Below are 12847 nucleotides of genomic sequence, written 5' to 3'. Positions count from 1 at the left end.
CAAGGCTTCAGATTAGCATTTGAGGGCAGCATTATCATTCATAATGTCTAAATAATATTCATTTTATTCCTTCATAATTACTCAAGAATTCAAAAGCAAAACGATTGAAAATAAGGGAGTGGAAATGGCAGCCACCTACTGGTTACAATGGTAATTTAAAGGTGCCCTAGAATCAAAATTTGAATTTACCTCGGCATAGTTAAATAACAAGAGTTCAGTACATGGAAAAGACATACATTGAGTTTCAAACCCCATTGCTTCCTCCTTCTTATATAAATCTCATTTACGCTTGTTGCTAATGTAATGTTAAATGTGGTTAAAGTTACCATCGTTTCTTACTGTATTCACAGAGACAAGAGCCGTCGCTATTTTAAACGTGCAGTCTGTATAATTCATAAACACAACTTCATTCTTTATAAATCTCTCCAACAGTGTAGCATTATTCGTTAGCCACAGAGCACTGCCTCAAACTCATACAGAATGAAACGTAAACATCAAAATAAATACTTTACTCACATAATTCGAAGCATGCATACAGCATGCATGACGAACATCTTGTAAAGATCCTTTTGAGGGTTATATTAGCTGTGTGAACTTTGTAAATGCACTGTATTATAGTCGAGAGCTCGTGTGGCAGGGAGCAGGCGAATTAAAGGGGCGGCGCGCTGCCAAAATCAGTGCATAGTTAATGATGCCCCAAAATAGGCAGTTAAAAAAGATCTATGGGGTATTTTGAGCTGAAACTTCACAGACACATTCAGGAGACACCTTAGACTTATATTACATCTTGTGAAAAAGCATTCTTGGGCACTTTTAATGTCTTTTTTATTTTTAAATAAGTGTGAGTTTACCTACACTTTTAGTGTTATAAATGGGGGTAATCTATGAAGAATGAACAAATAATATTCATCACATTAACAATAACATTTAAATATGATAATATTAGAGTTTTGAAGTGCTGGAAAAAGATGTGTAAAGTATTTTACTATTCATGCCAAAATTCCATGGTTACATTGTTACTACATTAAATTCATGGCCAATTTTGGCAATTTGTGGACTGAAAGCCCTCTATAACTTATTCATTCAATGTTTCTCCTGGTTTATCTACGCTAATAATTGAGAACTCTGCGCCGAATTTGAATGCTTCTCATTAGATCTTGCAGCGATGTTATTAATTCCATGGCGAATTAAAATGCTTTCTTTACTGGATCTCCCAGGCTGTCGCATGATCATGGTTGGCTCGTGAGTCTTGAGTCGCTCGTGCCTTGCATTGACATTGGTCCAAACTGATAAACGATCCGTAAAGCACAAATGAGTAGTGCAGTTTCTTTCCGCTTTCATTATGTTCGGCATTCGATGCTGGGCAACGTTATGGTGGTCGCGCCAGCGTGCGTGCTAACAAATTTTGATCGCACCAGCAGGAAAAATGGTCACAAAATATGAGCATTTAGTCGCAGTCTGAAGCTGTGGAATTATATTGTCGCTTTACCGGCAATATATACCACTTGTGATTTTCTAAAGATATTTTCAGAAGTGCAGTCTGCCAATAACTTTAGAGCGATAGCACTAGGAATGCCCAAGAGTGACTTACTTGACACAGACATGCAGCGATAAACTCTTTCGGTGTGAACGTATTTATCTATAAAAATCTACAGAAGCAGCCTTTATATCGCAACACAACACACCTATCTAAAATATATAAGTTAACTGGTCAGCAGTTAATATCTAATTAAATCTGTAAATAAACTGTTTACATTTGCAATAACAACTTACCATGGTTTTTGCTGTAATTCCTCAGTGCTACAATCCCCTCGCTATCTTCCAGCCAGAGACTGCTGGCCTGAAACTACTGTGAAGTATGCCTGCGATTCTGCAGTGTGATGCTGTTCTGGGCAGAAAAAAAAAAGTTCTTTACAAACTTATTTATCTACGTTGTCATTTAAATGAAGCCATTATAGAATACTGTATGTGATAAAAGAACTTTTTGCAACATATCAGTATTTTAGCAAAGTTTTACATTTACTAGACAAGATATGGTGGAAATTTTGTCCCACTGTGCTCATCCATGCCATATCTAGGCCAGATGTGACGGCTATCTTCCACATTTGGCCCAAAAGTTCTTGCTATTTGGTTAAAAACACATTTATTACCCTCATATATCCTAATTTTGAATTATTGTCGTTGTTTGTCCTGTATTATATTTGTTATATTTGGATGTGGTAATGTTTGGAATCCGTACAAGATAATAGATAAGCTTAACAACCAAATTCTCTATTTGGACAGTTGTGGCCCCAAGGCCAGCATAGACCACCTCAAATCCTACATTGAAGTGTTAAGTACAGCCCAAAATGCCATTATTAACAATCAGGAAAAAAACAACAATTTATTATCAAAGTCATGCGATCATTGTTTTCATAATCGATTATTTCATAATCAACATTTGTGTACCCATCCCTAATTTGGATCAGTTTCTAGCCAAGATGAAAAATTGGGTAGTTCCAGAAAGCTTTATCCCTTTTTGTTTATTTTTTTTTATTCAATCTTTATAAATATATTATGTAAAATTAATATTTTTCCTTTAAGGACCACAGCATCTTTGAATCTCTTACCATAGCCTATGTGAGTGCTAACCTGTTCATATTGACCTGTATTATTTGCAGAAATTAGTTCCTTTTAGACTCTCAAGACTATGTGCCAATATCATTATTATTATTATTATTATTATTATTATTACTACACCTTTTTATGAAAAGGAACAGATCTTTTGGGAAGCATTACCAGCACATTATAATATGGTGCACTTTTTATAAATAGTTAGTGTATGGTAAAGAAATATTATAAAGTAGGCTATGCACTTCTTGATTGTTCAAATATTACAAAATGGAGAAAAATTAAGGTTGAGATTTTGTTTATATCACTTTTGGATCAGAGATAGACCATAGACTGTGAGATAGACTGTAAAAAAGTTTATAGCCTGACTCTGCTACCTGTTAATTTTTTGCTCGGACACTCCCTTCCTGGTTCTCTGCCTGTTTCCTCTCTTCCGGGCTACTATTGGTTAAATAAATTGTCCCGCCCTTTAGAGGCGTTACCGTTCGCCGCTCTCATTGGTCAGATTCGTCAATCAATCAAACGCGTAAACACACCCATCAAATCCAGCCTTTCGTCGCTTGAGTCTAAACGTGTTTCTTTGAATCATAAAGTGGTTTAACCTGCGAATATGGCCAGAGGGTGAGAAAATTAACAGCAACAGATGTTTAACGGTTTTTCCGTGTTGTGCATACTTTATATCAGCCGCCACACAAAGTTGTGTTGATGCTTATTGTAGTTTTAAAATCATAATGACTATGCTTTTACTTAACCAAACTGTAAATGTGATCGGTTTTGTTTGGGGGTGAAGATGCTATGTTTTTAACGTATTTTTCACGCGCAAACAGGCATAAACATCCGGTGCGTATTAAAACACACAGCTAGTAAGTTAATGAAACGGATGCGCACAACAACCAGCTGGATATTCTTTACGAAGCTTCGTGTCTATAATTTCATAAACATTTGAGATGTCATTTTTTTCGCCATTATTACCGTGTTGAGTGTGGCGTCTTTGTTGTACAATCGAGCTTTGTTTGAAGTGGAGGCGATGCAACATTTAACGTTTTCCAGATGCGAGGAATTGCTGTTGTAACTCATGACTACGTTCACGCAGTTCGGCACCTTTTATTACATTATTTACTAATTCCCTAATATCTTCATGACTTTTTCAATCTGTGTTGTGTGTACTGCAACTGCACTTGACAAGTAGTTGACACAACAGGGTCGTGTGTTCATGTGTGGTGACTCACATGGATATGGGCTGTGTGTCATCTGAACGTTAGATCCTATCACCATCTTCCTCTTGTGTTTGTTGTTCGTGCGTAACCATAATACTGCGCTGTACGATCTCGCGTCTCCAAATTGACTGATGTGTGACTAGAATTTCCGGTGTCGAGAGAAACCGGGCTACAATTTTTAGGTAACACCTGTTCACCGAGAACCAACGTAGTCTATAATTTATTCAAATACATACCAAAATACATTTCAGAGATTAACATAAACACATTCTGAATTAAAAGTTATTTAGGTATTTATGTATAACCAACACAAATACAAAGAATACATTTTGTTGTAATCTAGACTTTTTAAAGATTTCTCTTGGATATCTTGAGAATTCTTAAGACTTCTATCTTGAATAACCTTTGGACGTTTGTCATTGACTTTTAGACAGAAGAACTAAAATAACCCTCAGAAATAGCCATGGTAGCCATAATCCCAAATACCATAGTTACTAGTTATTGTTATTATTGCTTAAAGGGTTAGTTCAGCCACAAATGAAAATAGTGTCATTTATTACTCACCCACGTCGTTCTACACCCTTAAGACCTTCGTTCATCTTCAGAACACAAATTAAGATATTTTGATGAAATCCGATGGCTCAGTGAGCGCTCTATATAGACAGCAATGCCATTGTAACTCAAGATCCATAAAGGTACTAAAAAGATATTTAAAACAGTTAATTTGAGATTTGAGTTCAGTGGTTCAACCTTAATACTGATCTGAATCATTGATCCGATTCGTAAAGCTCCGAAGCAGTGTTTTGAAATCGGCCCAACACTATATTGCTATACAGCCAGACTTGAATGATTCTAGACCTTTAATGTCATACTTTTTTTTTTTTAACAGCAGTCAAGGCACCAATCAGGAGCTCTCAGACGTGCTGAACGAACTCTGGAAGCTGGATGTGAACCGCATGAAACCTGGAAAAGACTATAAAATCAACCTACAAGTAGGTGTTTGGAGGAGGAGGCAGGTTTATATATTAATTTAACTAAAGACATACAGAATGTTAGATGTATACAGTCATTTATAGTGCATTTGTTTTCACACAGGGAAAGGCTGGCTTTGTATCTGAGGGCAGTAACAATGCCAGGGACAGTGCTAGAGCTCCTCTCTTCTCTTATGTCAATGAAAACAAGCTCAAAAGCATTGATACCTATGCCCGTAAGAAACCATGGGCCGTTTCTATACTAATTCTAATTACATGTCTTTGGTCTTTGTATCCTCATACATAAATCTAATAAAAACACTTGCTTTCATTAGATTCACAGATCTAATGCAATGCATGGCACAAATGTTGAGGCAGCTGGTTAATCTACTTTGTGTCTTCCCAGACTTCATAAATCTGCTGGACAACTATGAGATGTCTACAGGAGTGGCTGAGCAGGTGACAAAAGAGGAGCTTCAGGAGAACAATCTATTCCTGGATGCCATTCTGAAGACAGAGGTCATGAAGGTACATTATCACATTGCTCAAAGGTCTTGTTTTGCCTTGCTATTAGTAAAATCATGTCTGAACATGTAGAAATTTAGCAACTCAACGAATGTGTAGTATGTGTACTACTGAATGTTATCTGATTGAAAGAGGTAATTCCTGAACAGAGTTGGCAAGTAACTAATGTTAAAACCACAAAACATTTCTCAGTAGTATTTCATATTTTTAAAATTTCGTTTAAATACCAGGCATAACATTATGACCACTGACAGGTGAAGTCAATAACACTGATTATCTCTTCATCACGGCACCTGTTAGTGAGTGGGATATATTAGGCAGCAAGTGAACATTTTCTCCTCAAAGTTGATGTTGTTAGAAGCAGGAAAAATGGGCAAGCGTAAGGATTTGAGCGAGTTTGACAAGGGCTAAATTGTGATGGCTAGATGAGTCAGTATTCTGATGGGATACCTTGGGTCCTGCCATCCATGTGGATATTACTTTACACATACAACCTACCTAAGCATTGTTTCAGACCATGTACACGCTTTCATGGAAATGGTATTCCCTGGTGGCCGAGACCTCTTTCTGCAGGATAATGCGCCTTGTCACAAAGCAAAAATGGTTCAGGAATGGTTTGAGGAGCACAACAACGAGTTTGAGGTGTTGACTTGGCCTCCAAATTCCCCCGATCTAGATCCCCAATCGAGCATCTGTGGGATTTGCTGAACAAACAAGCCTGATCGATGGAGGCCCCACCTTGCAACTTACAAGACTTAAAGGATCTGCTGCTAACATCCAGATACCACAGCACACCTTCAGGGGTCTAATGGCTAATGCCTTGATGGGTCAGGGCTGTTTAGGCAGCAAAAGGGGCACCAACACAATATTAGAAATAATGTTATGCCTGGTCAGTGTGTATTGGTTTGTTTTGCACTGCCTAGCCAAATATTGATAAAAAACACTAAAAATGGTTTAAAGTAGTGGATGGAAAGTGGACAGTGAATATGGTCATGTGAGACAAATGTGTAAATGTAGTACAGAGGTGTTGGTTCACTTACAACAAAGTGCAGAGACATTGTGCATATACATACAACCATTAATGTGTAAACATTACCTGACAAGTGAAAGAAAACATTGTAATCTATCAGTCCAGTTCTGAATTTTGTCTTTGCAGTGTGCCCACAGGTATTTAGTAAGCAAAGGTCGAGCCTCGTCGGATCCGGCTAAGTTTAAGAGGCAGCTCTATGACATTTGGTTCAAGCTCTATCGCAGAGACAAAAGTGGAGGGTGAGTTATAAACCTGATTTGAACAGGCAAGCATACATCTGTGTATTTCAGACATATGACTTGAATTGGGTTTTTAGATTAGTAACTGACACACTAATGACATTTGGTATGAAAAAATCCTTTCTCATCATATTGCTTGAGGCTTATGTGCTAATAACTTGTGTAATTTGTATGCCCAGCATTTATACATAGAGAAGATTATATTTATCTGCCCATCTCCCTCTCATCTCTGATGCAGTGAAGATTCCTGTGGATTTGAGCATGTGTTTGTAGGCGAAACCAAGCATGGTAAAGAGATCATGGGCCTCCACAACTGGGTCCAGTTTTACCATCAGGAGAAACACAATCATGTGGACTACAAAGGATACAAGGCTAGAAGCAACAAGGACACGGTATTTCATCATTTAATATTGATTTGACAAGGAAACTCTTGTTTAATATAGCTTTGTGTGCATTACTTTCAATGTTTAAATTTGCCCTGTGGTTCAATCTCACAGCCAGATGAGGATGATCACGTCTTAAACCTGCAGTTCAGCTGGAATGGTTTAGTCAAGCCAGTGGGCAGCTGTTTCATAGGCGTCAGCCCAGAGTTTGAGGTGGCTCTGTTTACCATCGTCTTCCTTCTGTCGGATGAGCGTGTGACCAACGTTAAGGTGAAAGTGGATGAGTACCTGCTGGAGATTGTGGTGTACAGATTTGGGTACTCCATTGGGACATCATACCCCAAAATGATCAGCAGCAACAACCGGGATCTCTAGGTCTCACTGAAAGGTCATAAAATATCTGGTGGGGAAAAAAAAGGCTAACTAGGACAAAGTTGATTTCAAAAATTTCAGCTTGTGATTCTTAAATCCATAATCTTGAACTGTTTATGTCATAGGTCTTCAACCCTGTTCCTGGGAATGCACTAATATAGTTTGTACCACTATCAGAATTCTGCATAATGAATCATAATTGCACTCAAAAGTTGAGTGAGCCTTAAATTTAGCCTATAAACTACAAGCAGCTATAATCACTGACAATCATAGACCAAAGCTTAACTGCTACAAGCTTTTAGACCTCTGCTTTTTTTCTCTCTCTCTTTTTAAAATTGAGCAAGAAAGTTACAAATCAGAAATTAGACTCATGTATATTTTATGAAGCGCAAGACATCCGTGGAATGTGGAAAATGAATATGGGCATTTATAGATGAATATTACTGTCGTTTTTTGTTACTTATCCGTCCTTGGAACTGCATAGCATAAAATTGATTCTACTCAAATCATTTTGCATTTTTGTTATGTAATCGAAATAGATACTTTGAAGTATGTACCAAAACCTTTACTACTGATACAGCAGTATACATGTGCCTTATGGTTGTTACTGTTTGAATAAAGACATTTTCATATATATATGTAACATGTTGATGTTTCTTTTTTTCCCCGCATCATTTTCTCTCCGTTTTTGCCTTCTGTCCACACTGAGGCAGCGTTTTTGTCAAGGAAAACAGCTTTTTGAAAACTCTCTGCAAAGTGGATAAATTTGAAGCGTTGTAGCTAGTATGTGGATTGTGAACTGAAAACTGAGGTATTTGAAAACAATGATGCATGTTTAGTCACGTGGCGAACATTGTATCCATAGGTACCTACAGTATCTATAGTTATACCAGCATTGTTGTGCCTGTTATTTACATTAACAGTATTGCTCAAGATTCAATTCACATTTATTTGTATAGCGCTTTTCACTATACATATCATAAGATAAATTCTCCTTTGATTAATCTTTATATTAAGTTACATTCTTGCAAATATATTTACTCACATTTGCTGTCCTGCTTGATGACCGTTGCATTTTAAACCCTATTTTGAGTGCGACCTGGGGCCTGTTTCATAAAACAAGTTAAATGAGCTAGGCTTGTTTCAGTGAGTCTGATTATTTTGAACCAATCAGCTGACAATAAGTCAGACTTACTGAAATAAACCTGGATTATTTGGTAAGCATGTTTTATTAAACAGGCCCCTGGACGCAGCAGTGAGTGTATATTATGTGAGTGGATTGATTAATGTAGCCTTGACATTGCCTGATGATGATAAAGAGATGATACATATTTTCCAAATTGAAATTACTGATTTAATTTGAGATATTAACATTTGGGTTAATGAGCAAATGTTCAGAATCACAAAAAAAAATCATACATTAAAATATAAGATTGCATTTCTGTTGTGAGATCTTGTGGAACAAAAAAAAAAATCTAAAAATAACTAACTTTTAAAGTTTTACAGCATCAGATCATGACATCAGATTACATGAAACAAAACATTAAACCCATTACATGTATGATACAATGCTTAATAAACATATTAAAAGAAATAAAAACAGAAAGGATGATGTCCTGGGAAGGTTCGATATGAGACTTGAAACTGTGATTCCAATAAACCTTTTTGGTTCTGTTCTGTGTCATTGCATGTGTCAGTTTGATTAATTTATTTCCTGGTCTTCCTGGTGGTCTTGGTCACCTTAGCTCCCCTTTGATGGTCATTGACGCGGTTACGCAGAACTTTGATGTCGTACTTCTGCCTCTTTAGTTTCTCAGCCAGGTCAAACTTCTCAGCGTGGAGTTGGCTGAGCCACTTCCAAAGGTCAAGGGCTTTCTCTCCCAGCTTTTCCTGGTTGAGGTGATCAATGTTGAGGGGCTTGCGACGTTCCATCAGACATTTGGTCTTCTTTTCACGCTCTGTCAACTTCTTGCCTTTCTTTTGATCCACCTTTTGCAGGTAGCCACCGTAGCCCTTGTTTGAAAGGATCTTCTTTTTCCTGGCATCCTCCTCAGCTCGTAATTTGGCGGTCTCCTCCTCGCGTCGTGCCCTTTCCTCGGCAATGCGTGCCTGTCTCTCACGCTCACGCTCGGCTCTGATGCGCTGCTGCTCGGCACGATCGGCTCGACGCCGCTCAATGCGGTTCTTCAAAGCTATGAGATCATCCTCCTCCTTCTGCCTGGTGGAGAAGTGCAGCTCAATGAGACTCTGTAATTCATTGAAGTCCTTCTCCACACGCTTCCGGTGGAGGTCATCAAAGTCCAGCTTCTCTCCATCAGGCAGCTTTGGTGCCATAATGTTGGGAACATACATCTTGAGCTTGGGTTTTATGTCTTCTGCCTCTTTTTCTTCATCTCCCTCTTGTTCTTTCTCCTCGGTTTCTTCTTCCTCCTCAGCCTCTTTTTCAACCTCCTCCTCAGCCTCTTCTTCAACCTCATCCTCTTCTTCTTCTTCTTCGTTCACATCCTCCTCAAACTCCTCCACATACTGCATGGTGTCACACATGGTGCTACTTTTGAATGTTTTGGGAAGAGCGGATCACTGTACAGCCGGTGGTAAAGATCCTAAAGGGACTGAGATGTTCTCCATGGATGCCTTGTGGTTTTATAGGGTTCTCCCTCCCCATGTGACATTTGCTAAATGGCTCTTGGGTAAGCTTTTTGAACAGATGCATGTAGGATCTATTTTCTACCTAGCAGGGCCTTGTCTTGTCCAATACCCAGACCCTGACCTCTAACCTCTGACTCTCCTACCCTAAAGCCTTTGTGGTGTGAAGAGGAGCCTATTTCTGACTAAAAACAGATGCACACGTACACTTGTGCATTGGTAGGGATCTTGTTTCACACCATGTTTGATTAGATTAACTGGGCACCAATATTTAGGCATTGATTTAATTGCCTAGCATCAGTGGTTTCATTCCATCTGTTGCTTTGAATATAAACAATGATTCTGTGTCATTTTTAGGCTAATGGATCTCTCATTAATTCAATGTCTATTTGAAAATTACAGGGAATTTTGTACCCCACCCCTGAGACAATGTGAACTGCATAATGGTAGACAGACAGATAACAGACAAAGGCAGACAAGTGTTCAGTGGCGACTGTACAACTATTTGTGTATTAACATTTCAGCTGGCTGTCTCTGCTTGCCATTGGAAACCTACGGAACCACCGCCAGTCCTTTGGGAAAATAAACACTGAGTCTGTCCCTGATGCCAGTTTTCTATTTGATGTATAATGTTGGAAAAGTCTTATAAATGCTGTTCTTTTGAAATGATCACAGAATCCTGTTTAAAAAACCAAATCAGCATACTGGAATGATTTCAGAAGGACCTTGTGACAATGACTACAATATTAGCACGGTCTACTTTTGATGTTTTTTATTGTATTGTATTTATTTGTAATAAGAGCATAGCAAAATATTTCAGTTGCCCCTTAAAAGCATTACACATTAGATGCTTTGCGTTTTTTTCCAGAGCAATTTCTAATGAGCTCTGGAAAGAGTTTGTCATAATGTGTACAGAGAAATAAGGAACCACTTAAGCCATTTGTGGGATGGTATTTGTTTTAGGATTGTGAAGGAATTTATGGCTCTCCACTGGTCCAATTCTCCCATGCCACCTCTTATTAACGTTGATTTTACTGTTACATCATTGTGCACTTATATAAAGTAATTGTGTCTCTCTTATGTCATCTTCAGTAGCTAATAGACAGGATGAGTGATGCATCAAGAATGAAGGGTAACTATCTCCCTTTCTTCCTCCCTTGTTTGAATATAAATAGTCTTTATGAGCTCACTGTACCCTTGTACTAAGGAGTGATTCTATCAATCTTTTGGGGGCAGTTTACACCATTTTCGAACTAAAACATAAAACTTTTATGCTTTTTGGCCATTCATTTACACGACAACGGCGTTTGAGTGTCTGAAAATGCAAACTTTTCAAAACATGTTTCAAAGTACTAGTTAGAAAAAAAACGATAATGGTTTGTTTATAGAGTGACATCGCCAACTACTGGCCTGGCATGCATAATACATTGATTTTCACGGATTTCGTGTGAACAGGGATTATTTTGACATTGGTGTCGTCTGCACACGAAAAATGCAAAGGAAAAACTTTTCCGTTTTTAGTACATCGTTGTCGTGTAAAACGTACCGTCTGTCAGCATGTTATTTGTGAGTGACAGGTGGAGGTCTTATTTAAATCAGATTCCTGATTGGACAGACCCAACAACGGACAGCTGCATCTAGTAGGGGCCCAGTGTTTGCGACGACTGACAACAAGATCCACAAATAGCAAATTCACAGTTACAGCAGTATCTACTCTGCGGTACATCAATATTTTTTTAAAATATAACCAATTCCTCGCTATTCCTGTACATCAGTTATTGCTATTGACATTACACTAAGTTCCAATATGTTTTGTACTTCTCTTTGTGTGTACAATTTGTACTTGGAGAGTAAATTTTGTTTAGTCTTTTGATAATCTAGCTTTGTTTTTTTGCATTTTCAGAATTGAAATCAGAACGCAATGACTAAAACTAATTTACCATACAGCATATGCAACTCGAAAGAGGATAGGCCTAACGTTATATATATATTGTAACTTTATCTGCTGATTTATATGTTCTTTTAAAGCCAGTATCTGTTACATGATCATATGATTGAAAATTGATTGGTACTTTAAAGTCGATATTCACTGATGTCAAATGTTTAATTTCTCTTTTAGTCATCGGTGACGTATCCCTTCGATAGCTCAGTTGGTAGAGCGGAGGACTGTAGCGGTTTATCACTGAAATCCTTAGGTCGCTGGTTCGAATCCGGCTCGAAGGAGATATTTTTTCTCTCACAGCGCCATCATGTGAACATACGGAGACACACACCATTTATGTATTGTGACAGGAAGCTTTTACCTCTTCTTTAATTTAATTATGAAGTTTCATTTAATCTGACACTTTCAGGTGAATCTTCTTTATTTCAGAGAAAAGGCATGGCTGTGAAGATTTATTTATTAAGTGCTGATATGTCTTTTTTTGCAAAATAAATTTCATAACATGACAGATGTCTCGACCGATCAGCTGTGAATGGTTTATGTACGTCACATTTTAACATATAGAAAATAACTGCATTGAGTTCATACAACGTTAATGCAAAGACTTGAACAAAGAAATAAATAATAATATTATAGACGTCACGTCATACGCGACGTGGAGGCGTGGCCAAGCGGTTATGCATTTTGAATCTCTGCTAATGTGGCATTAGTATACAAAGATTTCTCTCGTTAATTTACACTCTTATTGTTTGTTTTGGTTCGTGGGATTCAGTGAAACTGTCAAGGTTTCTAAAAGCAAACGTTCGCGCGTTTCGCTCTGTCCTTTTAGGCAAAACCCCCCACTGTTTTAGGTAAGCAATCGATATTGGGATGTTTTTAAGAGTCATATGTGTGATTATAACCTCTCAAGGC

General features: G+C 37.9%; 2 protein-coding genes and 1 non-coding gene across 5 annotated transcripts; 2 read left to right on the top strand and 1 right to left on the bottom strand.

Moving 5' to 3' along the window:
* Positions 1 to 3129: 3129 nt before the first annotated feature.
* Positions 3130 to 7965, top strand: si:dkey-222f8.3 (Poly(U)-specific endoribonuclease-C-like). Of its 2 annotated transcripts, none has more exons than XM_067391774.1 (7): positions 3130 to 3231; positions 4720 to 4819; positions 4923 to 5034; positions 5205 to 5326; positions 6480 to 6592; positions 6831 to 6984; positions 7090 to 7965. In XM_067391774.1, the coding sequence occupies exons 1-7, from the start codon at positions 3221 to 3223 to the stop codon at positions 7348 to 7350; spliced, it is 873 nt and encodes a 290-aa protein (XP_067247875.1). In that variant the 5' UTR covers positions 3130 to 3220; the 3' UTR covers positions 7351 to 7965. The 2 variants fall into 2 exon arrangements, with proteins under 2 accessions (XP_067247875.1, XP_067247874.1); XM_067391773.1 differs by having other exon boundaries at positions 3142 to 3231; positions 4717 to 4819.
* Positions 7966 to 8799: 834 nt separating this feature from the next.
* tnnt2c (troponin T2c, cardiac) lies at positions 8800 to 9891 on the bottom strand. 2 transcript variants are annotated; one of them, XM_067391770.1, is made up of 2 exons: positions 9622 to 9891; positions 8800 to 9519 (listed from the first exon to the last, which is right to left on the bottom strand). In XM_067391770.1, exons 1-2 carry the CDS (start codon positions 9889 to 9891, stop codon positions 9055 to 9057), a joined length of 735 nt encoding a protein of 244 aa, XP_067247871.1. In that variant the 3' UTR covers positions 8800 to 9054. The 2 variants fall into 2 exon arrangements, with proteins under 2 accessions (XP_067247871.1, XP_067247869.1); XM_067391768.1 differs by having other exon boundaries at positions 8800 to 9891.
* A 2237-nt stretch (positions 9892 to 12128) lies between these two features.
* Positions 12129 to 12216, top strand: trnay-gua (transfer RNA tyrosine (anticodon GUA)). The gene is given in 2 exon segments: positions 12129 to 12165; positions 12181 to 12216. It is a non-coding gene; the product is annotated as a tRNA-Tyr (tRNA).
* Positions 12217 to 12847: the final 631 nt, after the last annotated feature.

This window comes from Chanodichthys erythropterus, chromosome 8 (assembly GCF_024489055.1).
Source record: "Chanodichthys erythropterus isolate Z2021 chromosome 8, ASM2448905v1, whole genome shotgun sequence".
Taxonomy (NCBI): domain Eukaryota; kingdom Metazoa; phylum Chordata; class Actinopteri; order Cypriniformes; family Xenocyprididae; genus Chanodichthys; species Chanodichthys erythropterus.
This window is presented reverse-complemented; position numbering and strand designations above follow the sequence as displayed.

Coding starts and splice junctions, on each gene's coding strand:
- si:dkey-222f8.3 (XM_067391773.1), top strand. Junction 4,820..4,922: donor ACTATAAAATCAACCTACAA/GTAGGTGTTTGG, acceptor GTTTTCACACAG/GGAAAGGCTGGCTTTGTATC. Junction 6,985..7,089: donor CTAGAAGCAACAAGGACACG/GTATTTCATCAT, acceptor TCAATCTCACAG/CCAGATGAGGATGATCACGT.
- tnnt2c (XM_067391768.1), bottom strand. CDS start 9,891: ATGTGTGACACCATGCAGTATGTGGAGGAGTTTGAGGAGGATGTGAAC.